The 13,548-nt window shown below is 43.6% G+C and overlaps 1 protein-coding gene across 3 annotated transcripts in view; it reads right to left on the bottom strand.

Annotated features, from left to right (window-relative positions):
- Nucleotides 1–410: 410 nt before the first annotated feature.
- Nucleotides 411–13,548, bottom strand: part of LOC122543700 (uncharacterized) — a 65,910-nt gene continuing 52,772 nt past the window's right edge. Inside the window, exons 1-4 of one of the 3 annotated variants that reach the window (XM_087974848.1) lie at nucleotides 12,824–13,076; nucleotides 12,394–12,461; nucleotides 10,496–10,871; nucleotides 411–7,148 (exon numbers count right to left, since the gene is read on the bottom strand). In XM_087974848.1, coding sequence (XP_087830974.1) covers nucleotides 5,991–6,977 — 987 coding nt within the window. In that variant the 5' untranslated portion in view covers nucleotides 6,978–7,148; nucleotides 10,496–10,871; nucleotides 12,394–12,461; nucleotides 12,824–13,076 and the 3' untranslated portion in view covers nucleotides 411–5,990. Of the gene's footprint in view, nucleotides 7,149–10,495; nucleotides 10,872–12,393; nucleotides 12,462–12,747 lie in introns of those variants that run through there. The other 2 variants (XM_087974846.1, XM_087974847.1) reach the window with 2 other exon arrangements.

The following is a 13,548-nucleotide window of genomic DNA, read 5'->3' on the forward strand; positions in this document are numbered from 1 at the left end:
GTTTCAAAAACCTTTAAATAAAGTAACTGGTCAACCTTCTGAGTGTCGTCTTACGCATTTCGAAATCAAATTTGCTTGTCAGACATTCTAAGCAGATCTCCATCAAGTGCAGTTCAAGGGATGAAGAAACAAGCAAACACTAATCTGAAGTCAAAATTAAAGATAAGCTACCAATATTCCCCTTGCCAGCAACAGCTCATTCATGATGAAAAAAATCGATTTTCCAAATTAAGAGAGACATTTACAAAACGTAGCAGGACAAGCCAAAATGCACAATTGCTAATATATCTTGCACCTACGCTCACAGGTTTCAAATGTCTGCACAATTAAATTCGAAGATCACATTCTGACATTAAATATTCATGCAACATAATACTGTTATTATTCTAAAGAAGACTGAACACGCTGAATGGGTTTTCAAACTATATTGTAATGATATTTTGCCAAATATCTAACCAATCAACATTTTATTCGTGTTCCAGCACAGATTAATAAATGAACAATATCATTTTAACATCAATATACAATTGCTCTACAATTTGCCATCATGCCATCTAATGTCACATAATATGACAATATACGTATTAAATGTGTTGAAATCTCTTACAATCAGAGAGCATGGAATGCTGGAAAAGAAATTAGTCTGCTAATGAAAGGGAAGAAATTAAATTCATGCAGATTTACAACACAAAAATAAAATAACTTACTTACGATTCATTTCTTACCCGGTGCACTAATAAAGGTGAAAATAGAATGGAAATGGTAAATAAGAGCCCGTTGCCTGGTCCTATATTTTTAAAGCCATTTCTGAAGCTTCATGTTTTAGCTCAGTGACACATTCCAATCACTCCTAAGTTATTTTAAATGAGAACCACCAGACGGACTATTAAGGTGCAGCATGCAGATCAGTTACAGCTCCGTAAAAACTCACTGTTTCTTGCCTTCCATTTCTCGAACTGACATGAGAAGCAATTAATTGTATATGTGAATGATTTGTTCACTGCAAATTTCGTATTCGTCCCACAACAAAACCAACTATTGGATCAGTTATTTTAACTGTTTCATCTTATTTCTGCAGCGTTCCGAATTACTTCATGCTTATAAGTGCCAGGTTATTTAATCGATTTGGCGTACTGATGAGAGTTTTAGTTTATGTTGTTTTACTATCGCACAAATATTTTAAAACATTTACAGTTGAAGTATTGAACATTCTGGTTGACTAACATGAGAAGGCGTCTCATAAGGAGAAAGTGAGTTCGGCAGATGCTGGAGATCAGAATCGAGAGTGTGGTGCTGGAAAAGCACAGCAGGTCAAGCAGCATCCGGCGAGCAGGAGAATCGACCTTTTCGGGCATAAGCCCGTTGGCAGACGAGGGGCTTATGCCCGAAACGTCGATGCTTCTTGCTCCTTATCTCATATGGAACTGACTCATTGGTGAAAGTGATTTGTTTCTATTCATATGCCTTATCGTTCTTTGGTTGAAGTTCCTCCTGTCCCTCTGGATGTAGTTCATGTCATTTTCTATTGACCCGAATAAGAGTTGAGGGGGTATGCAGCCAAAAAAAGCTCGAGAACCGGAATACAATCATCAGAGTATAAATAAATATTTTTATATTTATGCATCAGAGCTTGAAATGAAGTTTTTTTTAAATCTGGAAGCACAGTCTTTTTGATGCATTTAGCATTCTTTTTTCTTAAAAATGCCTTTATATCAAAACGGAGTGGACTGTGATTATACTGAAAAACCTTTCACCTATCAGTTACGTTTTTCTTCAAAGTGATTACAATGTAGATAGCAAGGCCAGGATTTGTTGAACGCTCTTAAGTACCCTTAAGAAACAGGTACTGCACTGCCTCCCTGGTCCGCTTAAATCATTACAATTGGTAGAGAATAGGATATCTGCATCTAGGTTTTACGTTTAAATGTTATTAGTGTGGATAGTAAGTTAGCAAGAGACGTAAACAGATTTCAAAAGGATATAAAGAGGGTAAGAAAATGGGAAATAAATTCATAGACCTATTCAAAATAAGGCGAGAATAAAATAGACTTTTCCCGTGGCAAAAAAAAAACCCAGAAAAAATAGCATACATTCCAATTGTCAGAAATGATAAGATGTTGAGTTGATTGGAGTAATCTGAGGGGTATGTCATTCAAAACAATCCAGCCTGCTCTCATTTACCTCAATGCCACTTTTCTGCACCATCTTCTTGTAATTTGATGTCATTAGTCCCAAGACCTTTATCGATTTAAACCTCAAAGTCCTCGGAGATAGATACTTCTAAAGATGCACTACTCTCTGAGTGAAGAAGTTCTTCATAACCTCTATATAAATTGGCTTCCGACTCATCCTGAGATTAAGTCCACAGCTACATGAACCTCCAGGGAGTGGAAACAGCCTCCAACTACCACGCCTCGTAATTACTTTGCAAGTATCAACAAAATCGCTTCTATTTTCATGGAACACGAGAGAATACAAATTGAGTTTCATAAAACTTTATAGCATGTTTAGACGTTGGTCATTATTTCAGGAACAATTAAGTACTCATGAAAGGCATCTTGAAGTATTAAGCATCATAGCCACACAGCATGATGAAAAACGAGAGTGGGAAGCCGAAACATCATGAGGGAGAAGGAAAGAGAGAATGGGAATGTAAGAGTTGGAGTCATAGAAACAAGGGGAGTAGGAGCTGTATTTAGGGAATCTCAGAGGCAATGAATGACTAGAAAAAGAAGAGTTATACACATAGGTTTGCTCAGTTGAAAATCTCGATAAAAGTCTATGCAGACTTCATCGTGCAAGCTATGGTCTTCAGACATAACTATGTCGTTGTGTACCATCCATTTATTGTTTCACAGTTGATGGTGTGAACATCATATGAAAGTTTCCATGCAGACCGTTTCTTCCTATGCAACTTTTCATTGCAATATACTTTGATTATGAAGATCAGTACGGCAGGGTTCTTTCTGATCTACATTCCCCACAGAAGTTCCCTCCACCCTCTTAATGTATTAGTAATGTTGACGAAGAAAGGAAAGTGTGCAACATGCATTCACATGCACACACTCATGTTGACAGTCAGTCTCTCTCTCTCCCACACAAATACACACACACAAACAAATAAGTCTATGGGGTGAATTTACATTTGAAGAATTATATTTGCATTCTATTTTTGCACAAGAAGCACACAACCTATAGGCAGCCAATCCATATAACATTTTATAAATTCCCACTTTAGAAATAGTAACAGTCTGACTCAAGATTGGGATACAGATAGACTCTAACCTCACACCTTTAATACATCCGAGCCGACATGTCACCTGTTTTAAATAAAATGTTATCTCAAGAATGTGACTTAAGAGAAGCTCTGGGATATACATATTAATGAACCGAAACCTGCAAGCCATTCTAAAAGATGAAAGACTTAACAGCAATCTAGGTTTTTTCAATATATTATTTTCATTGCATGACACTGATCTTTTCGTATAAATCCTGTGTCCTATGATCCTCCTCCACCAGCTACCCAATGAAGGAGCAGTTATCTGAAAGCTCGTACTTTCAAATAAACCTGTTGGACTATGACCTGGTGTTGTGTGATTTTTAACCTTGTTCTCTTCCTATCAGTATACTCAGCCTCACTTTAATTTGAAACACCATCACTTAACAAAAATCAGCTACAAGCAGCACCTTTAAGCTCAATTTCCCACTTCTCCTTTTCAAATGCAGGATACTTTTAGAAACCAGCAGAGCGAGATAGATATGTTGAGTGAATAGAGAAATGTAGCAATAGATTTTTTTTATTTGACACGTGATAGTGGGCATTGTTGCCTTCCATTAAAGTGATGTGTCAAAAACATTGTTGTGGTCTGGTACCACACTTGGACTTTAATGAACCAGGTGAGAGGAAGAGCTTCCTTTACTAAAGGACATTAGTGAACCAGATGACTTTCCTTTCCTGACAAGTGATTTGTGGTCATCATTAATTCGCAATGCCATTTATTTTGAGTGGGGACACGAGGATTTTCGTGTGGGGATTAATTACTGAAGGTGGTGTGCTTTGGCAATTTGGGACATGCGTTAAGCTTGCAACAAGCGAAACTGTGGGAAAATGAAGTGTAAGGGAAGAGAGAAAATGTATTTAAGACAACTAGGAATCTGTGGAATTGCTTATTAGGAAGGGAAGCCAATGTATTAGAATGCTCAGTGGTCTGGTTTAAAGAGTGACAACGTTGGCATGTGTGAATTTAATGAGAAACAACTTTCCTGCTCTCATCCTCACAAAAACTCCACCAGTACAGAACAAGGGGGAAGGGAGCATCCAGAGATGTGATAGCAGTTTACAAAAGGCGTTTTTTTTTAAATAGTTGACAGAACTTTCTTCAGGTACTCTAGAAACGTATTCTGAGCTACACATAGATGAAGACATTGTTGGTGGAACTAAATATCTGAAACGTGTTGGTCATCTCCTGGAATACGTACTGCAGGTCACTGAATTCCAGTCCAATCGAAGTAACTCTAAACTTAAAGCCTCAGGTAGATGAAATATCTAACAAAAGAGGCCCATAGAATGAGGTAGCCGTGAGATGGGAAATTGAGCAACAATGGACCTCATGCACTTATCAATGTCTGTGTGTTTTCACTTCTTGACGCTCCAGAGCCTCCTGTGGGTTCTACTGGCCACTAGGATGTGTTTTATGTTAGGACATTGAGCAGCACCTGTAACTGTACACATCACTACCACCTCATTCCAAACCTACACCACCATTTACATGGGTAGGTTGCCCCTCAGGTCCCTTCTAATACTTCCCCATCCCACCTTAAATCTGTGCCCTCCAGTTTTGGTCTGCACAGCCCTGGGAAAAATGCCTTGATGAATCATTCCATTCATTCTCATGATTTTGCAAACTTCTATTTATATGTTCTCCAGACTGAATTGCAATTGGCACAATGGTATTGTGAATTTGGGCCGAACATCCTGTCCCTACTCAGAATATTGTGTATACTATAATGTTCAGTAAAAAATAAGTGCTAATCACCACAGGAAGTGACATCACCAACCCAAAGAAACCCAAACAAATAAACAAAGTAGGAATCATCAGCAGTTCTTTCGCCTGAGGCTCACTGAAGATGTTACTTTGTATAGTGACAAGACATCTGAAAAATGAACCTTCCAACTCAGCGAGCAGGGAAGCAATCAACCAAAGCAATCAGTTAATAGGAACTGAAATTATCAGAGATGCAGAAGATGTAGTTCAATAACACAATAAGAAATACGAGCAGAAATTAGGCCACTCAGCCCATCATGTCTACTCCATCATTCAATCATGGCTAATACATTTCTCAACACCATTCTCCAGCTTTCTCCCCACCACCCTTGATACTCAAGAAGATATCTATCTCAGTCTCAAGTATATTCACTGACCTGGCCCCCACAGCCTTCTGTGGTGATGAATTCCACAGATTCACCACTATCTGGTTGATTAAGTTTCTCCTTATCTCAGTTTTAAAAAGACGTCACTTTACTCTAAGTCTATGCCTGAGAGGCAACTTTCTCACACAAAGTGATAGCTGGAATGAGCTGCCAGATGAAGTGGTGGAGGCTAGTACAACTGCAACATTTGAAAGGCATCTGGATGAGTATATGAATAGGAAGGGTTTGGAGGGATATGGGGCATGTGCTGGAAGGTGGGACTAGACTGGGTTGGGATAGCTGGTCAGCATGGATGAGTTGGACTGTTTCTATGCTGTACATCTCTATGACTATATTAAAGACTTTAATAAAGTCAATATAAATGGCCAATGACAAAGGTTCATTCCTTAGTGTGCGAGTTCTTTCTGAACTTGCAAATGTGTTAGAAAACAGCAAAGCCTTTTACACAAACACAGCACGTGATTGGGATCCACCTAGAGTCAGTTTACTGGAGTGTTAACAGTTCAAAATCACTTCCCACATACAGAACAAGTGAATGGTCTCTCCATAGGCTGGTGTATCAGCAGGTGAGTTGACTGAGTGAATGTTTATCCCCAGTGTGAGCTCGCTGGTGTTTCAGCAGGTTGGATGATTGAGTAAACCCCTTCCCACAATTGGAGCAGGTGAATGGCTTCTCCCTCCCATGAATTCGCTGGTGTATGAGCAGAATGGTTGACTGAGCAAATGCTTTCCCACAATCCAAGCAGATGAATGGTTTTTCTCCAGTATGTACTCGCTGGTGTATCAGCAGTTTAGAAGAGCAATTGAATGCTTTTCCACATTCAGAACAGGAGAATCTTCTATCCCCAGTGTGAATTCTTTGGTGTATCAGCAGATTAGATGAGCAATTGAATGCTTTCCCACATTCAGAACAGGGGAATGGTTTCTCCCCAGTGTGAATTCGCTGGTGTATCACCAGATTAGATGAGCGACTGAACCCTTTTCCACACACAGAGCAGATGAATGGCTTCTCCCCAGTGTGAACTCGCTGGTGTTTCAGTAGACTGGACGACGAAGTGAATCCCTTACCACAGTCAGAGCAAATGAATGGTTTCTCCCCAGTGTGAAGTCGTTGGTGTATCTGCAAGCTGGATGACCGAGCAAATGCTTTCCCACACACTGCGCAGGTAAACGGTCTCTCTCCAGTATGAACCCGCTGGTGTATCTGCAGGTGGGATGAGAGAATGAACCCCTTCCCACAATCAGAGCAAGTGAATGGTTTCTCCCCAGTGTGAATTCGCTGATGCATACGCAGGCTGGATGACTGAGTGAATGCTTTCCCACACACTGAGCAGGTGAATGGCCTCTCCCCAGTGTGAACTCGCTGGTGCACCTGCAGGCTGGATGACTGAGTGAATCCCATCCCACAATCAGAGCAGGTGAATGGCTTCTCCCCAGTGTGACTGCGTTGGTGAGTTTTCAGCTGGGATGGGTAAAGAAATCCCTTCCCGCAATCCGCACATTTCCACAGTCTCTCCCCAGTGTGACTGCGTCGATGTTTGGTCATCTCAGATTAATTTTCACAGACTGTTCCGCACACAGACAATATGTGTTCTTCCCCGGTGAGAATGGTGCTTTTCCTTCGATGTTCAAAATCCTGAGATAATTACGTTGTGATAAACAGAGTGACTGCCAGATTTGGATGTGGTTTCATTTGAAGCCTGCAATTGTCATCAACCTTTCAAAAGCAAAACAGATTAGATTAGATTAGATTAGATTAGATTAGATTACATTACATTACAGTGTGGAAACAGGCCCTTCGGCCCAACAAGTCCACACCGACCCGCCGAAGCGCAACCCACCCCTACATTTACCCCTTACCTAACACTACGGGCAATTTAGCATGGCCAATCCACCTAACCTGCACATCTTTGGACTGTGGGAGGAAACCGGAGCACCCGGAGGAAACCCACGCAGACACGGGGAGAACGTGCAAACTCCACACAGTCAGTCGCCTGACGCAGGAATTGAACCCAGGTCTCTGGCGCTGTGAGGCAGCAGTGCTAACCACTGTGCCACCGTGCCGCCCAAGTATTAGAAAAAAATAGAAGAAAACACAGGGTAGTGAAACTGATAGCAAGAGAACCTGGTCAGTTGTGGAGATGATACGGAGGCATTATCATTAAAACTGAACTGGTTCCCAGATCATCTTCAGGGAAATGAATCAATCAATCAATCAGTGTTTACTGAAAACAAAAGCCAAAGAGGAACGTGGGGCACGCACGAAAGATAGGCATTTTATAGATTTAGAACTCAAGCCTTTTACTGATTTCTCCCCGTACTCGTCAATCCCTCCGAAGGGTTAATAACAAGAGCAGAGTTCATTGAAAGTGGAGTTGCAGAAAAACAGATTGGTGAAGATAGCATTAGCAATGCTTGCTTTTGTCAGTCAGTGCATTGAGTAAGAATTGGGACCTCATGCTGTGGCTGTGTTAGACATTTGTTAGGCCGATTTTGGAATACTGCGTTCAGTTCAGGTCTCCTTGCTGTAGAAAATATGTTTCTAAACTTGAAAGCATTCAGCAAAGATTTACAATTTTGTTGCTGGGATTGGAGAGCTGAAACATAGAGATGCTGAATCGGCTGAGGCTTTTTTCTTTGGAATGTCAGAGGTGGAGGAATGACCTGAGAGAGGTTTATAAGGTCATGAGTGACATGCAATGGATGAATAGCCAAGGACTTTTTTTCCTCAGGGTAAGGGAGTTCAAAACTAGCTGACATAAGCTTAAGGTGAGGGGGGGAAAAAGATTTGAAAGGGACCTGTGGGGCAATTTTTTCACACATAGGGTGCCTGTATAAAATGACCTACCGGGGATGTAGTAGAGACAGGTACAACTGCAAAATTTAAAAGGCATCTGGATGGGTACATGAAGAGGAATATTTCGAGGGACCTGAGCCAGATGTTGGCAAATGGGACAAGATCTGTCTAACATATCTGGTTGGCACGGACAACTTGAACCAAAACGTCTGTTCATTTGCTGCATACCTACAAAATTAAGTGCTTAAACAAAATGGTGGAAAATCAAAGTCAAATCAGAAAATGGTGAAGACATTCAGCAGGTCTGCCAGTATCTGAAATAGTAACAGATGTAGGAACAGTTGCAACCTTGTAGAAATGTTTAGATGGTCATACAAGGCACCGCAATAAGTTACATGCTGAATGCCAGAAAATGCGAATAGACAAAATTGGTGCTTGATGACCAGCATAGATACCATGGGGATATTGCATTCAACAATTTTCTATCCGAGACCCTGAACTAATTTAGTTCCATGTAGCTCTGTGCCTCTCTATTTTAGTAAGCAGGCAGGAATGGCAAGCAATGAAGAATGCAAACGATACTTTGGCCTTCATAATGAGAGTTTTTGACTAGTGGAAGAGGGTATCTTTCTGTAAGGGCTTTGGGTGAGCCCACATCTGGAGTATAGTGTGCACCTTTCTTCTTTCCCAAGGAAGGACGCCCAGTCCATTGAGAGAGAATAAAGAATGTTCACCAGACGTATCCCTGAGCTTTCAGGACAGATATGGGCGGCACGGTGGCACAGTGGTTAGCACTGCTGCCTCACAGCGCCAGAGACCCGGGTTCAATTCCCGACTCAGGCAACTGACTGTGTGGAGTTTGCACATTCTCCCCGTGTCTGCGTGGGTTTCCTCCGGGTGCTCCGGTTTCCTCCCACAGTCCAAAGATGTGCAGGTCAGGTGAATTGGCCATGCTAAATTGCCCATAGTGTTAGGTAAGGGGTAAATGTAGGGGTATGGGTGGGTTGCGCTTCGGCGGGGCGGTGTGGACTTATTGGGCCGAAGGGCCTGTTTCCACACTAAGTAATCTAATCTAAATATATAAAGAGAAAATCTAAACTTGTTTAATCCTTCTTTCTTTTGTCTCTTTGAGCTGCTGACTATATCAATAACTAACTGTACCTCACATTTCCTGATCTGAATCTGCCCATCTAAGCCTACACTTTAGTTCCCACTTGCCTGCTATAAAAGATTAAAATCACCCCAAAGTTATGAGCAAAAGCCCCAAGAGGAGATTTGTTCCATCTCTGCCCGGAGATAATGGATTAGGCTATACAAGAACCAACTCCCACAAAAACAGCCCAATGCCACCAGAATCTAAACTCTTCTGTTACATTATTTGTGCAGATTTGCATTCATCTCATCTGTCCTCTTATTCCTGCTCTTGCTAGATCTGGCACTGGGAGAAAGTCTGACATTATTCTACTTGAGGTTGGGTATTTAATGAATCTCCCATCTTCCGATATTCGGCTTTCACGTCCTCATCCCTTTGTTTATCTGTGCTGTTAGTACCTACGTGTTCCACAGCTACTGGCTGTTCACCCTCCAGCTCCAGAATGGCCAGCAGCTGCTACATGATATCCCAGATCCTGGTGCTAGAGATCTGACATACCACAGAAGTGCTGTCTGTATCCCTGACTATTGAATCTTCTGTCACTGTAGACCTGTCATCCTTTTTCCTTCCCTTTTGTGCCGCAGACCAAATGTGGTGCCATGAAGGTGGCTGTTGCGGGTTTCCCGAGGCCATCCCCAACCACTCCCAACAGTAGCAAAAGCAGTATATCTATTTGACAGGAGGATGACTACTGGGTACTCCTGCACTTCCTTCCTGTGCAGTTTACTTTACCTAATGGTCACCTATACCTTTCAGCCTGTATAATTCTCAGTGTGGCAGATGCTCCACAGTGTGTCCACCCACAGCTCCAGCTCTGAAAAGTGGTTAGCCAGCAGCTGTAGGTGGACACACTTCCTGCATATGTAGGGGTCAGTAACGCCAGAAGCTTCCGTTAAATCCCATATTGTGCAATTGGTACATACCAGAGGTCTGGGGTTTCCTGTCATTACTTCCCTGTAAATTAACACAGTTACTCCCTTTAAGAGAATTTAATTGAACAAAAGGCCTTCCTTCATTTTAAGCATTTCTGTTAAAACTGAAAGCCCCTGCTTTTACAGAAGCTGATATATTATACTTCAAACCTGTGAGAAAATACTCTGCACTTATCACTTACCAATTGGATCTTTCCATTGGGACTGTATCACTTTCTGAATGGCCCAAACTGAGCATGAGCACCGCACTCGATCTTTCAGCTGCGCCTTCTCCCTGTCTCGCCTCCCTCTCTGTTGTCATCCAAATCCAAAGCACTCTCATTGACCCAAGGAGTACTCAAAGTGAAGCCTTGTCATTTTCATTATCTGCTCACACCCTACACAGACTTCAGACTCCTTTACTGTTCCAAAGCACCTGAACAGCAGCTCAGGGAGTAGCACCTCATCTTTCAGTTCATCCCTTTATAACCCTTCAGACTCAACATGGACTTCAGGAGGTTCAGGATTGACAAAGATTTGTCAGGATCTGGAAAATTCCAGCACCCATTCAAGTGGAATCTAAGTCAATAAGGAATTTTAAAAGAAAGTCTATAGGTATTTACAAATGAAGAATTTATAGAATCATAGAATCCCTAGTGAGGAAACAAGCCCTTCTGCCCAACAAGTCCATACCAACCCTCCAAACAGCATCCCACCCAAAACCATTTCCTTGCCCTACATTTCCCCTGTTGGTATGATCAGCAAGTTTGCAGATGACACAAAGATTAGTGGAGTAGCAGAAAGCATAAGGGACTGTCAGAGAATACAGGAGAATATAGATAGACTGGAGAGTTGGGCGGAAAAGTGGCAGATGGCTTTCAATCCAGACAAATGTGAGGTGATGCATTTAGGCAGGTCTAATTCTACAGCAAATTATACAATGAATGGAAGAGCCTTGGGAAAGGTTGATGGGCAGAGAGATCTGGGAGTGCAGGCCCATTGTACCCTGAAGGTTGCTGCACAGGTGGATAGAGTGGTCAAGAAGACAATTAGTATGTTTGCCTTCATTGGACGGGGTATTGAGTATAAGAGCTGGCAAGTCATGTTAAAATTGTACAAGACATTGGTTCGGCCGCATTTAGAATACTGTGTACAGTTCTGGTCGCCACATTACCAAAAGCATGTGGAAGCTTTGGAGAGGGTGCAGAGAAGGTTTACGAGGATGTTGTCTGGTATGGAAGCTGCTAGCTATGAAGAGAGGTTGAGTAGGTTAGGTTTATTTTCACGAGAAAAAAGGGAGATTGAGGGGGGACCTGATTGAGGTTTACAAAATCATGAAGGGTATAGACAGGGTGGATAGAGACAAGCTTTTTCCCCCAAGGTGAAGGTTTCAATAACCAGAGGTCATGCTTTCAAGGTGAGAGGTGGAAAGTTTAAGGGGGAACACGCGGCAAGTACTTCACACAGAGGGTGGTGGGCACTTGGAACGCATTGCCAGCAGAGGTGGTAGAGGCAGGCACGGTAGATTCATTTAAGATGCATCTGGACAGTTGCATGAGTAGGTGGGGAGTAGAGGGTTACAAATGCTTTGGAATTGATCGACAAGTTTAGACAGTACATTTGGATCGGCTCAGGCTTGAAGGGCCTGTTCCTGGGCTGTAAATTTTCTTTGTTCTTTCCCCTGACTAATACACCTAACCTACACATCACAGAACACTATTGGGAATTTAGCATGGCCAACTCACCAAACCTGCACATCTTTGGATTGCGGAAGGAAACTGAAGCGCCCAGAGGAAACCCACGCAGACACGGGGAGAATCTGCAAACTCCACATACACAGCCACCGAAGGCAGGAATCGAGCCTGGGTCCCTGACGCTGTGAGACAGCGGTGCTAACCAGACCCACAGTCCCTTCCCCCCACCCACCCCTCAAATCAAAAGTTTCCTTTCTCAGCTGCAGGGCCCAGAACTGAGCATATGCCCTACGACAAATTTGAATGTCTTGCTGCTTTCGAGTTGGACATATCAGGGAGGTTTTCCTACAGCCCAGAACAGAACAAACCTTTTTTTCCTTCCACAGTTAAATGCCAGTGATACTCACATCCCAAAGGGTGCGCTGACAGATCTTGTTTTCAGATCCCATTCTGCAAATTGCTCTCAATTAATATTCTGTAAAACGGATTCACAAAACAACAAAAACAAAATCACTGTCAGTTCAGCACAGGCACCTACAAAAGACATGCACTTCTCCTGGTTTCAGTTTGCTGTCTCAATGCCCCTCCTCAAATCGCCCCGCCCCCACCCCGGAAGCATGCGCGTGCGCACTGGCGCATCTTGCCCCTAACAAATATGGCGGCAGCACCCGCGGGGCCTATGACAACCTGAGACCAGCAGCCCGTTCCCGTTTGCTGCAAACGCGTGACCGGGAGTTTCTAATGTGGATCTTGGGACCTACGCCGGGTGTTCATAGAACCGGACTGACTCGATTTTCCTCTCGGTGTCCGCAGTAACTCCTGCTTTTCCGTACCCACCTCCTATAGTCAAGTCAGGCGCCAATGACGGCGGCACGGCCCCGGAATCGTCACCGATCACGCGCCGTCCTTCCCCCTCATTCACCCCCATTGGTTGGAGGGCCCGCTGCTTCCAATTGGTCCGCCAGCCCGCTTGCCTCCCCTCCTATTGGTCAGTGACGCGCCGTCAATCAGCCGGGCCCCGTTGTGACATGGGTGGTGGGATCCACCCTCCCTCTGTGTCCACTTCTGACCCTTTCCTTCCCGCCCTGCCCCCTCATTCACCCCTATTGGTTGGAGGCTTAGCTGCTTCCAATTGGTCCGCCAACCCGCATGCCTCCCCTCCTATTGGTCAGTGACGCGCCGTCAATCAGCCGGGCCCCGTTGTGACATGAGTGGTGGGATCCACCCTCCCTCTGTGTCCACTTCTGACCCTTTCCTTCCCGCCCTGCCCCCTCATTCACCCCTGTTGGTTGGAGGCTTAGCTGCTTCCAATTGGTCCGCCAACCCGCATGCCTCCCCTCCTATTGGTCAGTGATGCGCCGTCAATCAGCCGGGCCCCGTTGTGACATGAGTGGTGGGATCCACCCTCCCTCTGTGTCCACTTCTGACCCTTTCCTTCCCGCCCTGCCCCCTCATTCACCCCTGTTGGTTGGAGGCTTAGCTGCTTCCAATTGGTCCGCCAACCCGCATGCCTCCCCTCCTATTGGTCAGTGATGCGCCGTCAATCAGCCGGGCCCCGTTGT

This window comes from Chiloscyllium plagiosum, unplaced genomic scaffold (assembly GCF_037043375.1).
Source record: "Chiloscyllium plagiosum isolate Xiang-an unplaced genomic scaffold, Cpla_swu_hap1 HiC_scaffold_27, whole genome shotgun sequence".
NCBI lineage: Eukaryota > Metazoa > Chordata > Chondrichthyes > Orectolobiformes > Hemiscylliidae > Chiloscyllium > Chiloscyllium plagiosum.